This window comes from Nerophis ophidion, linkage group LG07 (assembly GCF_033978795.1).
Source record: "Nerophis ophidion isolate RoL-2023_Sa linkage group LG07, RoL_Noph_v1.0, whole genome shotgun sequence".
Lineage (NCBI taxonomy): Eukaryota > Metazoa > Chordata > Actinopteri > Syngnathiformes > Syngnathidae > Nerophis > Nerophis ophidion.
This window is the reverse complement of record NC_084617.1, coordinates 22486401-22505663: the sequence shown is the minus strand read 5'-3', so window position 1 is coordinate 22505663 and position 19263 is coordinate 22486401. Positions and strand designations below refer to the sequence as shown.

Sequence of the window (19263 nt, the reverse complement as noted above, 5' to 3'; positions counted from 1 at the left end):
CCTGATCAAACTATCAATCTTCATAGCTAAACAGACCCAATTACGCCGTGGTGATGTTTCGATTAATTTACTGAGGATTTTGTGAAACTGAAACAATACAAAAATAATGTCAGTGTGAGTTAATAATACTAACACATACATTTGTGTTAGTATATAAGATCATGCTAACGACGCAAGCTTTATTACAAAATGATAGCGATAGCACGTACAAATATGTACGAAAACATTTCTACAGACATCCCACATGGGACAGTTTAGTAAGTGTGATTTGTTTTAGTTACATTGTAAAACTTACAAGCCTTGCTAGGAGTGATGAATGAAGAATCCTTTCGAGCAGAAAAGCTATAGACAGCTTTACTTTCAGTTCAAGCCATCAAAACAGAAAGTACATTTTCAACCCGCAAACACCTGCATTGCGTGAATTTGTCCAAAAAAATGGCGCCGCAGCACAAACGATAACACACCTATTCAGTGTTTGTTGGAAACTATTTGTTCAATACAAAACGTTATGGCTGATGGCAAAGAAAAATCTATAAATTATCCGTACTGTTTTATAAGCTGCAGGTTTCAAAGCGGAGGGAAAGAGTAGCAGTCATTGTCCCAAAAAAACGGTATAATTTGCTAAGTATTCATTTTATTGCAGGTTAAATTTGGTGACTTTTTTTACACCCCCAGATGACTATTATGAAACACCAGGACACTAATTAGCTTTGTCAGCATCAACACAAAGTGAGTTCAGCATATATTGACCTCCTTGCACCGGATCCGGGTCGTTTTCGCTTCATCCCTCACTTAATGTGTGAGTGAAGAATGCACTCCGAAAGAGATGATGCAGTATTATCTACTCACAGATGCTACCTGGTGGTTGTTAAAGCACACTGCAGCTAGTCCTGGATTGTCCCACTCATACTTGCCAACCTTGAGACCTCTGATTTCGGGAGGTGAGGGTTTGGGGGACGTGGTCGGGGGTGGGGCGATGGTGGGGCCGTGGTTGGGGGCGGGGGGCGTGGTTAAGAGGGGAGTAGTATATTTACAGCTGTTGTGTGCGCAGTTGTGCACTGCACTTTCTAAAGTAAATGTTATTGTCACAAATGCATGATTGATTGATTTAAACTTTTATTAGTAGATTGCACAGTACAGTACATATTCCGTACAATTGACCACTAAATGGTAACACCTCAATAAGTTTTTCAACTTGTTTAAGTCGGGGTCCACGTTAATCAATTCATGGTACAAATATATACTATCAGCATAATACAGTCATCACACAAGTTAATCATCATAGTATATACATTGAATTATCTACAATCCGGGGGGTGGGATGAGGAGCTTTGGTTGATATCAGTACTTCAGTCATCAACAATTGCATCAACAGAGAAATGAACATTCAAACAGTGTAGGTGTGACTTAGTAGGATATGTACAGCCAGCAGAGAACATAGTGAGTTCAGATAGCATAAGAATAATTATATACATTAGAAATACAATTGATTATTTACATTAGGTTATTTACAATTCGGGCAGATGGAATGTGAATGGAGGAGGATAAAGGGTCGAAGTTGCCTGGAGGTGTTGTGCTGGTGCATGTAGATGGCTGTATTGTCCTGTTTAAGAGTGTCACATGCTGTTTACGGCAGACAAACTGCCTTACGGTAGAGTGTTAGATATAAACGTGACTGCTGTTGTTGTGTGTTGTTACTGCGCTGGGAGGACGTTAATGAAACTGCCTAACAATAAACCCACATAAGAAACCAAGAACTCGCCCTCGATCATTCTACAGTTATAACGTCATTGGGCAGACACGCTCTCAGACATGTCACTCAGGTCCTCATGGAGCTAGGGGGGGTGGCCTCCAGTTCCGCCTGAATATCGGGAGATTTTCGGGAGAAAATTTATCCCGGGAGGTTTTCGGGAGAGGCGCTGAATTTCGGGAGTCTCCCGGAAAATCCGGGAGGGTTGGCAAGTATGGTCCCACTGCTTAATGTTTCAGTCACACGCAGGATTCTCTCAAGCATGAAACAAAAATACAAGCTGATGTATCAACGTGGCCACCATGTTTCTGGCTGCAAAGAGTTTGGACACCCCTGATTGAAAACTTTGCTCACACACGTGCTGCACCCAACATCACGCATCTGGGAGCGCCATCATGCTGTATCCCCCGACCCGCCGCACTCGCGCCATCCTCATGTCTTTTGTTCTTTTGTTCCTTTTTCTTCTTCAACATTCAGAATGTGCAGGGATGACGCCCAAGTGTTAATGTCTGTTTTTAGCTAGCGTTTGCAGCGACTGTAACATCAAAGATGAAAAGTCCAAAGCAGCAAATATCCCCTTTAAAACCTGAGAATTGTCCGCGGCGAAGCGAGACCGCAGCGCATCAAACGCATGCTGCGGCGTGCCGTGGGACATAAAATAGAGAGGGGGTTGAGGGGGGACGACTGCCTCGCCCTTCTGCCCACCAGCTTGAGATCGGAGTCGTGCTCTCTGCTTGACAATCCACTCGAACATGCGTGCAAGTTTACCAATAGGACATAAAAAGCCGTACAGTTCCACGGTGCAGCTGCTAGCTAAAAGCTTTCATTAATTAAGACATTTTTTTTTTCCTCTTCATTGACTTAATTAAAAATGTGCTTGAATGTTTTTTTTTTTGGTTTGGTTTTTTTAATCTGTCTTCTTTCTCCTACAAATTTCCTTCCACGTCTCTTGGCTTTAATCGTCCTATTGATGAAAGTCGATTTGGCCCACTGAAAAAAACATCGCACCTGTGTGTCGGGAACGCTGTCCGTCAATGTGACGAGTCGGGCTGTTAATCCTTTAATCACGCGGGATGATTGCTTTCTTTTTTAGCATATAAAAGCTGTGCAGTATTAATAATAATAATAATAATGAGTTCCTCCGAGGTTGCACATTCTCATGTTCTCTGTGCACGCTGATAAAAGTTTCATACGAGCGAGGGGCCCTGCCCAAATTAGGCAAAATGAGCCTTTGAAGACATTTGCAAGCGTTCCCAGTTTGGGTTCCTAATTGTGGAAAAACCTGTGTGTGTGCGTGTCCTAGATATTGCAGGGAAGCGTGTTGCGGAGCCTAACTAAGGGCTAAGAACCCGCGGCGCTCCTGCAAGGTGCCGGCACTTCCCACATGAAAGGCGGCCGCTATTAGAACCTCCGCTCCGATCTCTCCTTCCTTCCCAATTTCACCTCCAGCCAGAAACTGCAAAAATTCTTATTCATATTTGATTCCGCACGGTAATTCATTCGCCAGAGTTCAGCCTGTTTTGATCTAGCGTCTTTTACAGATCATGATTACTTTCTCCATGTGAAGCCATTCTTTGTGATCTACATACAGTGGGGCAAAAAAGTATTTAGTCAGCCACCGATTGTGCAAGTTCTCCCACTTAAAATGATGACAGAGGTCTGTCATTTTCATCATAGGTACACTTCAACTGTGAGAGACAGAATGTGAAAAAAAATCCAGGAATTCACATTGTAGGAATTTTTAAGAATTTATATGCAAATTATGGTGGAAAATAAGTATTTGGTCAAGAAGGCCGCAGTGTAGGCAAGTTGCTTAGCATGACTTTTTACAACGCACTTTCGGTTCTAGCTAGTGGACAGTATTTTCCGGATCATAAGGCGCACTGGCGATGAGCGGGTCTTTTCAGGTCTATTTTCATACAAAAGGCGTACTGGATTATAAGGCTGATGATTAAAACACTTCCTTGTGGTCTATATAACATGTAATGGCGGTTCTTTGGTCAAAATGTTGCATGGATTATATTTTATGGATCATCTTCAAGCTGCTTTTTGACCGTCTCTTAAGGATGCGCCATTTTGTAGGCGGTCTTATTTGCGTGGCATCTTCTTCTCGCCATCTTTGTTGTAACGGTGTAGCGTGAAAGGACGGGAGTTTAAGACGTTTTAAAAGATGGAGCGAACTGTTTTATGACATTCAGACTTTACTAAAATCAATAACAGAGCAGCATCTCCTCATCCGTGGCTCACTAGTGCAACAAGAAGGCCGGAAATGTGTCCCGTGAAAAACAGTCCGACCGGAACTCTCTGATAACTAAAGTTCCGTGGGTGAATAATGTAAAGCCACTACACTGGTAGTTTTTAGTGCTTTCATAGCGAGATATAAGTTAGAACAGTACGCTACTTCGTATTAGAAATGGCAACGGCAGAAGGTGAATGCCCCACAACGACAAGATAGACAAAAAGAAGAAGCTTATCAACTACACGTGCACATTTTCAGGACTTATGCAGATCCCAAAAACACATCAGCAGGTACGAATAGGTACCAAAAGATAAGAAAAGTTGGTTTTGCATAATATTGCAAAAAAAAAATAGGTGCCTATTTTGAGATCACCATAATAGCACAGTACGTCTGACTAAGGTAGCCGTAAAGCTCCGACAATCCATCAAGCGGTGTGGCTTCATAGCTTATCAAAGTTGTACTAAAACATTTTTACAGATTTTTGAGCATGGTATATAATGTTCTATATCCTCAATGAAACATCAAAGTTTTGGTGTTTTTTACTGGCGTCATCTTGCAGTCCACAAGTATCTTATGTGTGACTGCCATCTACTGGTTGTTGGCCCTGTGATGAGGTGGCGACTTGTCCAGGGTGTACGCCGCCTTCTGCCCGATTGTAGCTGAGATAGGCACCAGCGCCCCCAGCGGCCCCAAAGGGAATAAGTGGTAGAGAATGGATGGACAGAATTATTCCATACCGCGTTACTGTCCATTTTTGAGAAAAGGATTTGAAGTGTGCCTTGAGGTGCAAAAACTAAGGTATGTCTATGGTATTTAGAACCTGTTAGAGCCCGCCTCCTGACACACACGTCGCGTTTGCAGTCAAATCGATCCGCTCAGAGTGAGCGTGGTCACCGGAAGGAAGTTTGTGGACAAAGGCAAGAGAGAAAAAAAAGAGACGATTACTCACCTGATTACTGATTGGTACTTTTTCATCTTTGATGTTGCAGGCTAGCCTTTACAGAGGAGGGTACAGTCGCTTCACTCCCTACTAAAAGAACGAAAGCAAAGACCGCCACAAATAAACAAAAAAACTCTACTTAAAAAGACTAAAACCAGTGTTTCCACGGTGGGGAGATAAAAATGAATAAAAGCTTCCAGCCCTGCCCACAAGCTGATTTTTCTACAACCACCTTTTTATTGGCTTCACCGAGTCCCTGCACATGACCGACGTACACGGCGCCGCCACTAGCGCCCCCTACCCCCCCGGCCCCCCTGCTGCATGCGTGATGCACGCCGAGGTGCGCACGGAGCTAGACCCCGCCGCTCGACTCACGTGGCGAGGCACCAAGGCACGAGGAGGAAGTCGCCCGCTTCCGTCTTTGATTGCGTCACTCGCGCTTCGGTGCGTCTGAGCTGACGTGCGGCGGCGGTCCACGTCTCCGTGTTTTTATTTTCAATGTGATGGAGTCTTGTTGCTTTGTATTATGGGATGGAAGTGCAGCATGCGGCACAAAGGCTCACAAACATCATATTCCTGCTTAGTTGCTTGCTACTAACGTTGTTGTACCATGGTCCATACGCAACGAATCTGCACTTGCATGTTGGGGGAGAAGGAGAAAGAAAGTATTCTTATGTATGTGCAAAGGTTACTGGCAAGAATAAAACATAAAAGGTAGCAATTCCCACACACTCATGTATTTGCACATTATAATGGGACTGCTTGTCTTCTTACCACACCTAGCGCATGATCATGCATTTGTTCATCAAAAAGTGACATAGAGGGAAACATTGTGTTCCATGAAGACCAACACCCGACAACTTCATGTCATAAGGTTTAAAAATCTGAGATAATATCTTTGGACACAAATCAAAATGTTGCTTCACTCGTCCAAACGTGCAGTCATTTAGCGCCGCAAACCAGCACCATTGTAGTCTTTCATTTTTATTCATTATTTATTCCTAAGTAGGAATGGGTGCCATTCTCATTTGATCTGATATGGTACCAATTCTCAGTACCTGTGAATCAATAACCTCAATGGTACCACTTTTTTCTACTGTTGCATGTTAATTGTTCAAAAGTAAAATGTTGTTTTTTTAATGTGACATTGAAAAAATAGCAATTAGATCTTGTGTTATTATAAAATTTGAGTCTCATTTGCAATGCTGTTGCACTTCCAAGACATTGGATGACAGTAGGGGTGTAACGGTTCACAAAAATTTCGGTTCGGTACGTACCTCTGTTTAGAGGTCACGGTTCGGTTCATTTTCGGTACAGTAAGAAAACAACAAAATATAAATTTTGGGGGTATTTATTTACCAAATTTGTAAACAATGGCTTGATCCTTTTAACATTGGGAACACTATAATAATTCTACCCACGTAAATCCACATTAAACTGCTTTAAGTTGTTGCTTGGATGAAATAAAATGACACAACTTTTCTTCTACATATAAAAAGTGCAACATTAAACAGTTTCAAGTCAACTCATCATGCTTAATTTATTACAGCATTGGGGAAGCCTGTAGTTGATTTTTATTATGTAAATGTTATATTTGTATCAACATGTGATAGCAGGGACCCTGCCATTCAAAACTAGGCCGCTACATTACTAATGATTCTTGTAACTATAGCTGAAAATTCATCCCTGACCACCATGGAGTTTATGTAGGCTTTATGATGCACTTAAATTATTTTATACACTATCAGAGACAGAAACTCTTCATTTAATATGATGTCCTTTTTTGCTGCTTCAACACACCTCAATCAACACTGTCCGTAACACACGCACACCGCAAAATGAGTTAACGTTTCGCTAAAAGCTAACTAGCCTTCACCTAAAGCCAGGACTGTGAGTGAACTGAGCTGCAGTTTGTTTCTAGAAGGTCAACGGGCTCATAGTGATGTTTAGAAAGTAGTTGACTTGGAATATAATTTGGGGAGAGTGAGTTGCTCCCCTGCTAAACACCTATCTGCTCGACATCGACACTTAAGCCTTGACGACATGCGCTCTGAATACGCATTGCTGATTGGCTTTGTATGTAACCAATCAGATGGTTGTGTGGGCGGGAAAATGCAGGATGCTGTGTACAGACACAGAGGCAGAACGGAGCGGAGCAGCTTGTTAAGACTTTAGCATAGGCGGCTACTTCATATGTTCGTGTTGAACTCGTTCGGTATTCGTCCGCACCGAACCGAAACCCCCGTACCGAAACAGTTCAATACAAATACACGTACCGTTACACCCCTTGATGACAGTACAGAAAAATTTACTTTCTAGTTAGACAACATACAGTGGGGCATAAAAGTATTTAATCAGCCACCGATTGTGCAAGTTCTCCCACTTAAAATGATGACAGAGGTCTGTAATTTTCATCATAGGTACACTTCAACTGTGAGAGACAGAATGTGGGAAAAAAATCCAGGAATTCACATTGTCGGAACTTTAAAGAATTTATTTGTAAATTATGGTGGAAAATAAGTATTTGGTCACTTCATACAAGGAGGATCTCTGGCTCTCACAGACCTGTAACTTCTTATTTAAGAAGCTCTTCTGTCCTCCACTCGTTACCTGTATTAATGGCACTTGTTTGAACTCGTTATCTGTATAAAAGACACCTGTCCACAACCTCAAACAGTCAGACTCCAAACTCCACTATGGCCAAGACCAAAGAGCTGTCGAAGGACACCAGAAAAGAATTGTACACTTGCACCAGACTGGGAAGAGTGAATCTACAATTGGCAAGCAGCTTGGTGTGAAAAAATCAACTGTGGGAGCAATTATCAGAAAATGGAAGACATACCAGACTATTGATAATCTCCCTCGATCTGGGGCTCCACGCAAGATCTCATCCCGTGGGGTCAAAATAATCATGAGAACAGTGAGCAAAAATCCCAGAACCAGATGGGGGGACCTGGTGAATGACCTGCAGAGAGCTGGGACCAAAGTAACAAAGGTTACCATCAGTAACACACTACGCCGACAGGGAATCAAATCCTGTAGTGCCAGACGTGTCCCCCTGCTTAAGCCAGTGCATGTCCAGGCCCGTCTGAAATTTCCCAGAGAGCACATGGATGATACAGCAGAGGATTGGGATAATGTCATGTGGTCAGACGAATTGATTGATTGATTGATTGATAATTTTATTAGTAGATTGCACAGTTCAGTACATATTCCGTACAATTGACCACTAAATGGTAACACCCGAATAAGTTTTTCAACTTGTTAATCAAGTCATGGTACAAATATATACTATCAACATAATACAGTCATCACACAGGTTAATCATCATAGTATGTACATTGAATTATTTACATTATTTGCAATCCGGGGGGTGGGATGAGGAGTTTTGGTTGATATCAGAACTTCAGTCATCAACAATTGCATCAACAGAGAAATGTGGACATTGAAACAGTGTAGGTCTTATTTAGTAGGATATGTACAGCCAGCAGAGAACATAGTGAGTTCAGATAGCATAAGAACATGTATATACATTAGAAGTACATTTGAGTTGTTTATAATCCGGGGAGATGGGATGTGAATGGAGGAGGGTATTAGTAAAGTGTTGAAGTTGCCTGGAGGTGTTGTTTTAGAGTGGTTTTGAAGGAATATAGAGATGCACTTACTTTTGTACATGTTGGGAGTGCATTCCACATTGATGTGGCATAGAAAGAGAATGAGTTAAGACCTTTGTTAGATCGGAATCTGGGTTTAACGTGGTTTGTGGAGCTCCCCCTGGTGTTCTGGTTATGGTGGTCATTAAGGAAGTAGTTTTACATGTACTTCGGTATCAAGGAGGTGTAGCAAATTTTATAGACTAGGCTCAGTGCAAGTTGTTTTACTCTGTCCTCCACCCTGAGCCAGCCCACTTTGGAGAAGTGGGTTGGATTGAGGTGTGACCTGGGGTGGAGGTCTAAAAGTAACCGGACTATCTTATTCTGGGATGTTTGGAGTCTAGATTTGAGGGTTTTGGAGGTGCTGGGGTACCAGGAGGTGCAAGCGTGATCGAAGAAGGGTTGAATGAGATTTCCCGCTAGAGTCCTCAAGGTGCTTCTATTGACCAAAGAGGAGATTCTGTAGAGGAATCTCGTTCTTTGGTTGACCTTTTTGATCACCTTGGTTGCCATTTTATCACAGGAAAGATTAGCCTCTAGAATGGAACCTAGGTAGGTGATCACATCCTTCCTGGTGATAACAATGTCACCCACTTTTATAGTGAAGTCACTGACCTTCTTAAATTTGATATGGGACCCAAATAGGATGGATTCCGTTTTACCTAAGTGTATGGATAGCTTGTTGTCAGCGAGCCAGGTGCAAATATTGAGGAGTTCAGCACTGAGGATTTGTTCAACCTGTGACTTGTCCTTGCCGGATACCAGCAGGGCCGAGTCATCCGCAAACAGGAACAAAAATAGAACTTTTTGGTATAAACTCAACTCATCGTGTGTGGAGGAAGAATACTGAGTTGCATCCCAAGAACACCATACCTACTGTGAAGCATGTGGGTGGAAACATCATGCTTTGGGGCTGTTTTTCTGCAAAGGGGAGAGGACAATTGATCCGTGTTAAGGAAAGAATGAATGGGGCCATGTATCGTGAGATTTTGAGCCAAAACCTCCTTCCATCAGTGAGAGGTTTGAATGGTTGACCAAATACTTATTTTCCACCATAATTTACAAATAAATTCTTAAAAATTCCTACAATGTGAATTCCTGGATTTTTTTTTCACATTCTGTCTCTCACAGTTGAAGTGTACCTATGATGAAAATGACAGACCTCTGTCATCATTTTAAGTGGGAGAACTTGCACAATCGGTGGCTGACTAAATACTTTTTTGCCCCACCGTAACACCCTATGTTATGTTGTCTAACTAGGAAGTACATTATTCCAGGAAGCTGAATGCATTATGTTGCGCCCTGCAATGTGTTAATACTGTAAATATTGTACTTCTTAGACACCAGCTGTTTGATTGTAATGTACATCTGAGTTGTAGTTTTCATTACTCAATTTGAATGTGTTAAAAATTGCTACTAGTCGTCTGTCTAAGGTAAATCTAATGAAAGTTAGCATCAAGCTAGCCCATTTTGAAAAAGTGGAGTCTCACTTGAGGGTCGAGCGTTTTCTACCAAACACATTTGCTTTGTTGGTGTTGAACATTGTGACATGCCTGAGAGGAAGTTTAACTTGTTTGATTGTTTACGTGAAACACCGTTTCGTCTGCAACCGGATGTTACGTCACTTGCAACAAAGGCATCACAAAATGGCGCCGTTTGATCTCACGTGAATCGATACCCGGTAGTGCCATCGGAATTCGATCAACGCCTGTAAAAATACCGAATAATGTACCCAGCCCTACTCCTGATCGGGTGAACACCAAGTTAAAAAAATATTAGTATCCCCCTCGCCCACAGAAGGAGATGAGTTCCATGTGGGCTTTGTCCCTGCACGTCGTCACGGCGACGGCGGTCACGCCCTGTGAGAGCTGCAGCATTCAGTCATTACACATGTCGTCTTACCTCAGGATGAGCCAACAGTCAGCATGGCATCGCGTCCACACAACCAGCAGCTTTCTTCTTTTCTACAAAGACACAGAAAGCAAAGTGTACCCTTTACTAACTTACAGTAGCAACCATACACACACACACACACACACACACGTATATATATATATATATAGATGGCATACACCCGCAGTACTGTCTTCACACAGCATGAAGTACAAACATTCAAAGTTTGCCAGTTTACTTTGTGCACTTAAGGTAACATTAATTGTATCAATAAAATATAAATACAACATTTAAGGATAGGGCTGCTAAAACATTATTTTTTATATTTTTTTAGGGGTGTCCCGATACAAATTTTCACTTCCGATACGGATATCGCAGCCTCGAGTATTGGCTGAAACAGATATTGATCCAATACGATACCGGCAGGAATCATACATGCTTGGATTATTTTGTAGTGTGGGATGCTAGAAAAGGTTTGATCAAGTGAAACAGAACAATGCTAGGTATGAAAAACACTAACACATGTATTATCAGGCATCTGCAACAGACTTATGTTGTCTTCAAGTTGAAGTGGAGAGGTAATTCGATTTTTGGAGACACCTAGTATTTATGAAGTTAAGCTCATTACGCAATAATTTTTAAGATGCAGACACGTTTGTTACTGGATACTTTCTAATACACTTCTGCTTTGGAGACTTAGTATGTGTAAGTAATACACAACTATAATTATTTGATACTTGTTTATATTGACAAATGAGCTGTTTAATTGTTCAATGATAATTACTAATGTGTACCTTGTGTGCTATTGTGTGCTTAGCTGTTGTGTAGCTGCTCGCTCCAAGTAGCCTATATCCTAGCATGTTTACTTTTTGTAACTGACTTCAGTGAATTAGAATAAGTAGTGTGCTTGTTGGAGGACATTTAGAAGTTAGCTGTCTGTCCAGCTTTGCACAAATAAACACTCTGCAGGACTGCTTGTATCGCACATGATATCACACATTTCACATGCAAGCATCATCCCATACTTGATTTTTTGCTGATATCACAATCAGATCGGGACACCCCTAGTTCTTAGTAATAATATTTTAACTTTTTTTCATTATTGTAAACGTTTTTCTCCTTTTATGTACTTTAAATGACTCTTCATTTAGTTAATCTGTTTAAATTGTGTGAAATAAATCAAAACGCAGTGGGCTGCACTTTGTACTCTGGGATGTATTTTAATGTTGTCTCCAGTCTCAACAGTAAATCTTGTCCACTAACAAACGAAGCCGCTCTTATTTTGACAACCAGAAATGATTTCAGGTTCCTGCAACTCCACTTTATTGAATGGAAATATTTTATAGCTACTACTTCTTCCACAGAGTCAGTAAAGTATTATTTATGCATTATTGGATTTGTAAATCAGATTATAATCAAAACAAAGAATCACTTTACCTCACATCAAACTGGGTCATTTAAATAACTGGCAACTTGTCACAAGATAAATAAGCAAGGTGAGAAACAAAAACTGCGTACCAAACATCCCAATGTAAAGCTATAATTTCGTTTGAATGTTTAATATTTGTGCTGCAATTCTTTTGTGGTTTTGCCAAAATGTGAAGTATTTATAAGAACATATTATGCAGTGTATTTATGTTAACTACACAAATGTTTGTGAACAGTTGAATGAAATGAGGATTGTTGCAAATCAAACATGCTTCTTCCATCCTGATGCCAGTCATTTTTATTACGAAAAAGTTCGCCTTGACACTTAAAAAAAAATGCAGCAGAGCACATGTGAGTGTTCATTTATGTTTTTCTGCTCTCAACATGTGTGCCTATTTACTATGAATATGCATTGGTGTGTGCGTGCGCGCAAACTTTCTTATACTTCACTTTGTGTCCCTGCAATTACATCACCTTGAAAATATGTTATTTATCGTAGGGCTGGAACAATTCATTAAATAAATTCATTTGTTAAGAAAAAACGCTTTAATTTACATTACGTAGCTTTGATGAATCTTCTAATCAGAGTCACTAATGAAAATGTTTCAAATTCGAACCGCATGGACTTCATGGAACCTTAATTACGCCAATATAGTTTCCACAGGGACGTTGCAATGGAGCGCACATGAGAGCGGTGCTGTGATCTGTGTGGCAGCAAACCATAGACAATTATTTTATTTTATTTTTATTGATGTGCACGTGTTAAAAGTGCAATTTTAATATTGATGGGCATTTATTTAAAAATAAATCATATATATATATATATATATATATATATATATATATATATATTTGTAGCTGAGATAGGCGCCAGCGCCCCCCGCGACCCCGAAAGGGAATAAGCGGTAGAAAATGGATGGATGGATATATATATATTATATATATATATATATATATATATATATATATATATATACATATATATATATATATATATACATATATATACATATATATATATATATATATATATATATATATATATATATATATATAAATATATATATATATATATATATATATATATATATATATATAACCGGAAAAATCTCTAAACAAAAATCTCTAAACAAGTCTGATCTCTAATGGCCGTATAAAAAACAACAATTTGGTGAGAATAAAGACTATAAATCCAATATTTGTTTCGTAAACTTTGAATAAATCTAACGTCTCACATTGGTAACCATGACAACCTAATCGAACCACCTAATGTGCGGATCCAGTTGGCAATAGTTACTGCAATACAATCATTTCTTTGTGGTGGCGCATCACAAAGTGTTCGCCTTGGCTCATAAACACACGACGCACCTGGCCTAGCAGCCAATGAGAAAACGGAGCACGAGGGTTGACAATTTAACAGCTTCATCGCCATATTTAGCGACTGTCATGCCCGGCTGCTGATTGGGCGGCCTATAAAAGGCCTCCCATCAGCATGCTCTCTGAGATGTTGCACGTCTTCACAGACCAGCTCCACCTGCGGGTCGGAGGACCAAAGTGCCACAAACACTAACCGGCAGAGCCGGGCATGACACGACTAATCCAGTGCTTCTCAACTATTAAAAAAAACACCTCGCCACCACGACTTTAAATAGTTTCATTTGTCTATAAAATTGTTACAATTACACCTCTGCATAAAAATATTGAAAAGAAAAAAATAAATATAGATCAATTTAATTTGTTTGTAGCCTTGTTTAAATTATATTAAAAAAATGTCCCTGACTTGAACCATTTGATACTAAAAAAATTAATTAACTCAATTAGTAATTATACATTAGAAGTTTTCAGGAGCACAATACACAAAAGAGTTAAGCGAACAAAAGAACAATGAACAAAACTATTTTTTATCAACTTGAGGGACTTCGGATTAAAGTCTATAATGAGCAAGTTTTGCTTTTCCAAGTGAGTTTGAAGCATGATAATGCATGATACTGATAAAGCATGTTCCCCACGAGCCCCCCTTTTTGATAAGGACTGGACTCATTTTTTCAGATACAAATTTAGCGCGGAAGTTTGGAGACGCTAAAGTGAAAGAGGGTGTCGCAATCTTGTCAGTGGCGCCTTGGGACCCTGCCCCACCTAAAATTCACCATTGGGGGGGTGGGTGCAACAATGTCTAGGCTGCTCTCAGTCGCATCGACGCCAAAACAGCTGTTGTCTCGGCATTTAGCCAGGCCTGTTACGTTCATAGGCCTCACAGACAGTTGGAAATCAAAGAGCTCTCACACAACATGTGCAGGCCGCTACAATACATAAAATAAAAACAACAAAAACGAGGAAAGTTTGTACTTTTAAAATGTGTTTTGCGTTGCATGTTTTTGGACTAAAGTCTTGCGAATGAGTGATGGCCAACTGCGCCAATGTGATAATTTCCTGGTTAGGCCCCGCCCCTGTCACAAACAGATTTGCGGTGCACGATAGCAGGAAGTGTTACAAAGATACCTCAGCATCACACTCCCAAACAGCAGGGGGCAGCCTTGCATTGACTCACTGCTGCCCCTGGAGGGACTATGCAGTAGCACAGGAGAAGATGGCGCTACATTTCATTTGCACGCTATGTACTGTCAGTCATGTGACTGCAGGGACCAATGAAGTTGCTTCTTTTAGCCTGCGCCACTTTGTCTACAGTTCACAAAAAAAATAAAAAATAAATAAAATGTGTTTTAAAGTCAGCTTATCAAAGCTTGGTTGTTAGCATGTACATAACTGCTAGTCTGCGCTGAAAATTACTTTTTATTATGCTTCAAATGACATTTAGACTTAGACTTAGACAAACTTTTATGATCCACTTAGTAGGTAAATCTTTCTTTGGAATTTTTTCACCCTAATATTATGCAACCAGACCTGAGCTATATTGTTAACATGTTTGTCCTGCATTGTTACGCATCCTTTCCACAGACCAGCGGTGTCCCCAAGCCCTGATAAGCTGGCACATCCATTTATTAACAAAATAAAAAGATTTGTACAATACACTGAGCAAAATAAAACATGAATACATGTAAATATATATACACAGTCCAACACTATATCTCTAACTGTTTTATATGTATTCCTATATGAAGTGGGTTATTCTCTGTGTCTTTTCAACTGCACCTGTATGTCCTTTAATATACATATATTTATTGTTCTTTTTATTGATCTCATAGGTAAAAAGTACTTTGTTTCCTTCTATGACTATGTCAATATGTGACACATGTTTGGAGTGACAGAATAAAGCAGTAATGAGAACTACTTATTTTTGTCTTTCACGTGTACAAACATTACTTTCTATTGAAATGTCTTGTCTTTTTTTTTACCTTAACATATGAACCTTAAAGGGGAACTGCACTTTTTGGGGGGAATTTCGGTTTATTTCACAGTCTTTAAGTAAGATAACAACACATATGTTTTTCTTTCAAATAAAAGTTAGCTAAAGTCAGCTAACAATGGAGCCAATGGGGGTTGCTCTAGTCCGCTTATAAATCACTCCCTCCATCAACGTTTTACTTGCACAGGTCTAATCTTTACATATTTTACTCATTTTAAGAATACAGCAGCATACTAATTTCACAGACGCATCACAACATTTGCTTTTTCCTACAACAACACCACCACTACTAATCATGGCAGACTTCATGGGAGACTACTTTGGGACACATGATCCAGAAACCTATAGTTTTGAGCCTGAATATAATGAGGATGATCAACAAGTTTTAGAAGCTGTGTGCTCAACACATGCAGCTTTAGTGAAACACTAAGCATCATGTAGCAGTTTTGCTAAGGGCTGAACTAGAAATACAAACTCTGACCATTATAAAAAAATCACTACCTGTACAATGTTTATATCTTCCCGTTTGGATGACAAATGAATCAAAATCCTCACAAAGGGTTAAAGATCAGCAAATGAGCGTCTTTTCGGTCCTTTCTCACCATCTCCGTGTCTAAGTTGGACGTCAAAGTTGACCAACTTCTTGTTTTATTGCCACAACCTTCTACTATCCATTTTAGAGGCATGATTTATAATCTAGACTTAACTTTCACCAACTCAGAGGCGATGCAGCAGCTCATTATGTCAATATAGCAGCATAAACTAGGTAGCTCTCTGTGATCACGGCGCCACTAAAATTAGTTTGTCTGCGTTAGCACTTCTAATAACAATATTGCTAATTCTTGGTTAATATTCAGGTCACGAGATGTAAATGGAGTATTATTGGCAGTTTTTGGATGTTTTTATAGGGCTTTATGTGCGCAATTGTTAGCCACCTCCTACTTGCCGTATTTTGCATAAAACATTTGTGTTCTTGTCTTACATAAGGATTGTGAATGATGGGCAAATTTAAAAAAGAAATGCAGTTTTTTATTGGTACTAAGTCACAAAATTAGCAACAATATCTTTGTGCTGCCTATTGTTTACATACGTCATTTTGCTTCAGATGTCAACTATGTCAGTGTTTCTTACCCAATGTGAAAACAATTCTCTCAGCTGTGGTCCGTGTAGGCCACAGCAGTACCAAGTTGTAATACGCTTTTCCACCACTTGTGGCAGTAATGACTGTATCAAACAAACAGAATAAGTCTGTAGCTAAAGTCATCAAGAAATTTCTTAAGCGCAAAAAGTATGACTAAAGTTTAATTTGCAGTTTAATTTCATTGACATTTTTGTTAATAAACATATTCTTTATTCATTTATCATTATCAATTTATTTATTTTAGCGCAAAATAATTGTATGTAGATTTATTTATTCATGAGTCCCTTTTAATGTGGTATATTTGGTTAGTATCTAATCAGCCTGACCTAAGCCTAAGGTTTATTTGTTAAATACATGTAGCTATGCTGACATAATTGTTGGTAAACAAAAGTTTCACCTTTCAGACTTCAGGTTGAACAAATATCTGCACTGGAATAAACGAGGCGGTGGCGCCGACAGCTGCGTGGATGCTGATTGAACGCGCCATTTGCTTGACTGTCTGTTTCTGGGTTGGGAGTTCAGGGGGGGCGGGGCCAGGCACTACAAAGCCGCTCTTAAAGTTAAATCTTTCATTTTGATTTAGCAATTCATAGACGAGCGACGCACCAAGACTGCTCGGGATCGCCGCGAATTAGCCGGCATCTGTCGTGACGAGGGTCTCGGGACGCTCTGCTCGCCCCAGACGCCGGCGCCGTCCCTCCCACCTCCGCTTGTGTGCGGCAAGACTTTTCACTTTGCACTCCAAAGTTTGGAAGTCAGTTGGCGTGATGACAGAGCGCTCTGATGTTTTGTCCTGGGGGAGCAGTCGCACTCTCCGCGCTTTGCAGACTTAGACCCGGCGTTCTTTTTAGGGATGTGCGATACCACTGATTTTCTTTTTCGATCCGATACTGAGTAAAATTCAGGCTGGTATCAGCGATACCGTTCCGATACTTTGTGCAAACATACAGAATGTATATGGTCAAATTTAAAAAGTAGAATATTTCAAATGTCCCTGCTCTCGGGTACAATATCAAATCACAGGGTGAAACAAACAATGGCAAATTGAACTGAATCTTACTTCTATTCAACTCTGTAGTGTCTACACACAGCCTTCGATAAAAGAATACAAACATGTACTTGCTGTTTTATAATACTGACTGACTCATTTTAATTGCCAGTAAATGTTCTTGTATGTACAGTTTGCAATTGCTATGTATAATTCAATAACGCCGAGATTATGAATTATTTAGGAAACTAAATATAGTTTGGCTTCTTTCTGCCCATGTAAGATTAGTGTAGTATCACATACTACATACACACACACACGTATATATACATATATATATATATATATGTATATATATATATATATATCCAAGCCCCGTTTCCATATTAGTTGGGAAATTGTGTTAGAGGTAAATAAAAAGAGAATACAATGATTTGCAAATCCTTTTCAACTCATATTCAAAAGGATGCACTACAAAGACAAGATTTTTGATGTTCAAACTCATAAACTTAGATTGTTTTTTTGCAAATAATAATTAACTTAGAATTTCATAGCTGCAACATGTGCCAAAGTAGTTGGGAAAGGGCATGTTCACCACTGTGTTACATCACCTTTTCTTTTAACAACACTCAATAAACGTTTGGGAACTGAGGAAACTAATTGTTGAAGCTTTGAAAGTGGAATTCTTTCCCATTCTTGTTTTATGTAGAGCTTCAGTCGTTCAACAGTCCGGGGTCTCCGCTGTCGGATTTTACGCTTCATAATGCGCCACACATTTTCGATGGGAGACAGGTCTGGACTGCAGGCGGGGAAGGAAAGTACACGCACTCATTTTTTACGAAGCCACGCAGTTGAATGTGGCTTGGCATTGTCTTGCTGAAATAAGCAGTGGCGTCCATGAAAAAGACGGCACTTAGATGGCAGCATATGTATTTTCAAAACCTGTATTTACCTTTCAGCATTAATGGTGCTTTCACAGATGTGTAAGTTACCCATGCCTTGGGCACTAGTGCACCCCCATACCATCACAGATGCTGGCTTTTGAACTTTGTGTCGATAATAGTCTGGATGGTTCGCTTTCCCTTTGGTCCGGACGACACAACGTCGAATATTTCCAAAAACAATTCGAAATGTTTGCATCAGTCCATCTTAGATGATCTTGGGCCCAGAGAAACCGTCGGCGTTTCTGAATGTTGTTGATAAATGGCTTTCGCTTTGCAAAGTGTAGCTTTAACTTGCACTTACAGATGTAGCGACAAACTGTATTTAGTGACAGTGGTTTTCTGGACTGTTTCTAAGCCCATGTGGGGATATCATTTAGAGATTGACGTCGGTTTTTGATACAGTGCCGTCTGAGGGATCGAAGGTCACGGTCATTCAATGTTGGTTTCCGGCCATGCTGCTTACGTGGAGTGATTTCTCTAGAGTCTCTGAACCTTTTGATGATATTATGGACCGTAGATGTTGAAATCCCTAATTTTCTTGCAATTGCACTTTGCGAAATGTTGTTCTTAAACTGTTTGACTATTTGCTCACGCAGTTGTGGAGAAAGGGGTGTAAATCGCCCCTTCCCTTCTCGTGAAAGACTGAGCATTTTTTGGGAAGCGGTTTTTGTAGCTAATCATGGCACCTTAAGTTGTTCAACAGTCCGCGGTCGCCGTTGTTGTATTATAGGCTTCATATTGCGCCACACATTTTCAATGGGACACATGTCTGAACTACAGGCAGGCCAGTCTAGTACCCGCACTCTTTTACCATGAAGCCACGCTGTTGTAACACGTGGTTTGGTATTGTCTTGCTGAACGTTGCTTGGATGGCAACTTATGTTGCTCCAAAACCTGTAAGCACCATCAATGGTGCCTTCACA

At 40.1% G+C, this 19263-nt stretch overlaps 1 protein-coding gene across 10 annotated transcripts in view; it reads left to right on the top strand.

The window, feature by feature from the left end:
* The window catches only part of LOC133556071 (RNA binding protein fox-1 homolog 3-like), a 981253-nt gene that overhangs the window by 958623 nt on the left and 3367 nt on the right, over window positions 1-19263 (top strand). For 3 of the 10 annotated variants that reach the window (XM_061905672.1, XM_061905673.1, XM_061905674.1), the window contains one exon: window positions 4979-7235. The exons of 1 other annotated variant lie outside the window; for it this stretch is intronic. In XM_061905672.1, coding sequence (XP_061761656.1) covers window positions 4979-5023 — 45 coding nt within the window. In that variant the 3' untranslated portion in view covers window positions 5024-7235. Of the gene's footprint in view, window positions 1-4978; window positions 7248-19263 lie in introns of those variants that run through there. 6 more of the 10 variants (XM_061905677.1, XM_061905678.1, XM_061905680.1 and 3 more) reach the window with 4 other exon arrangements.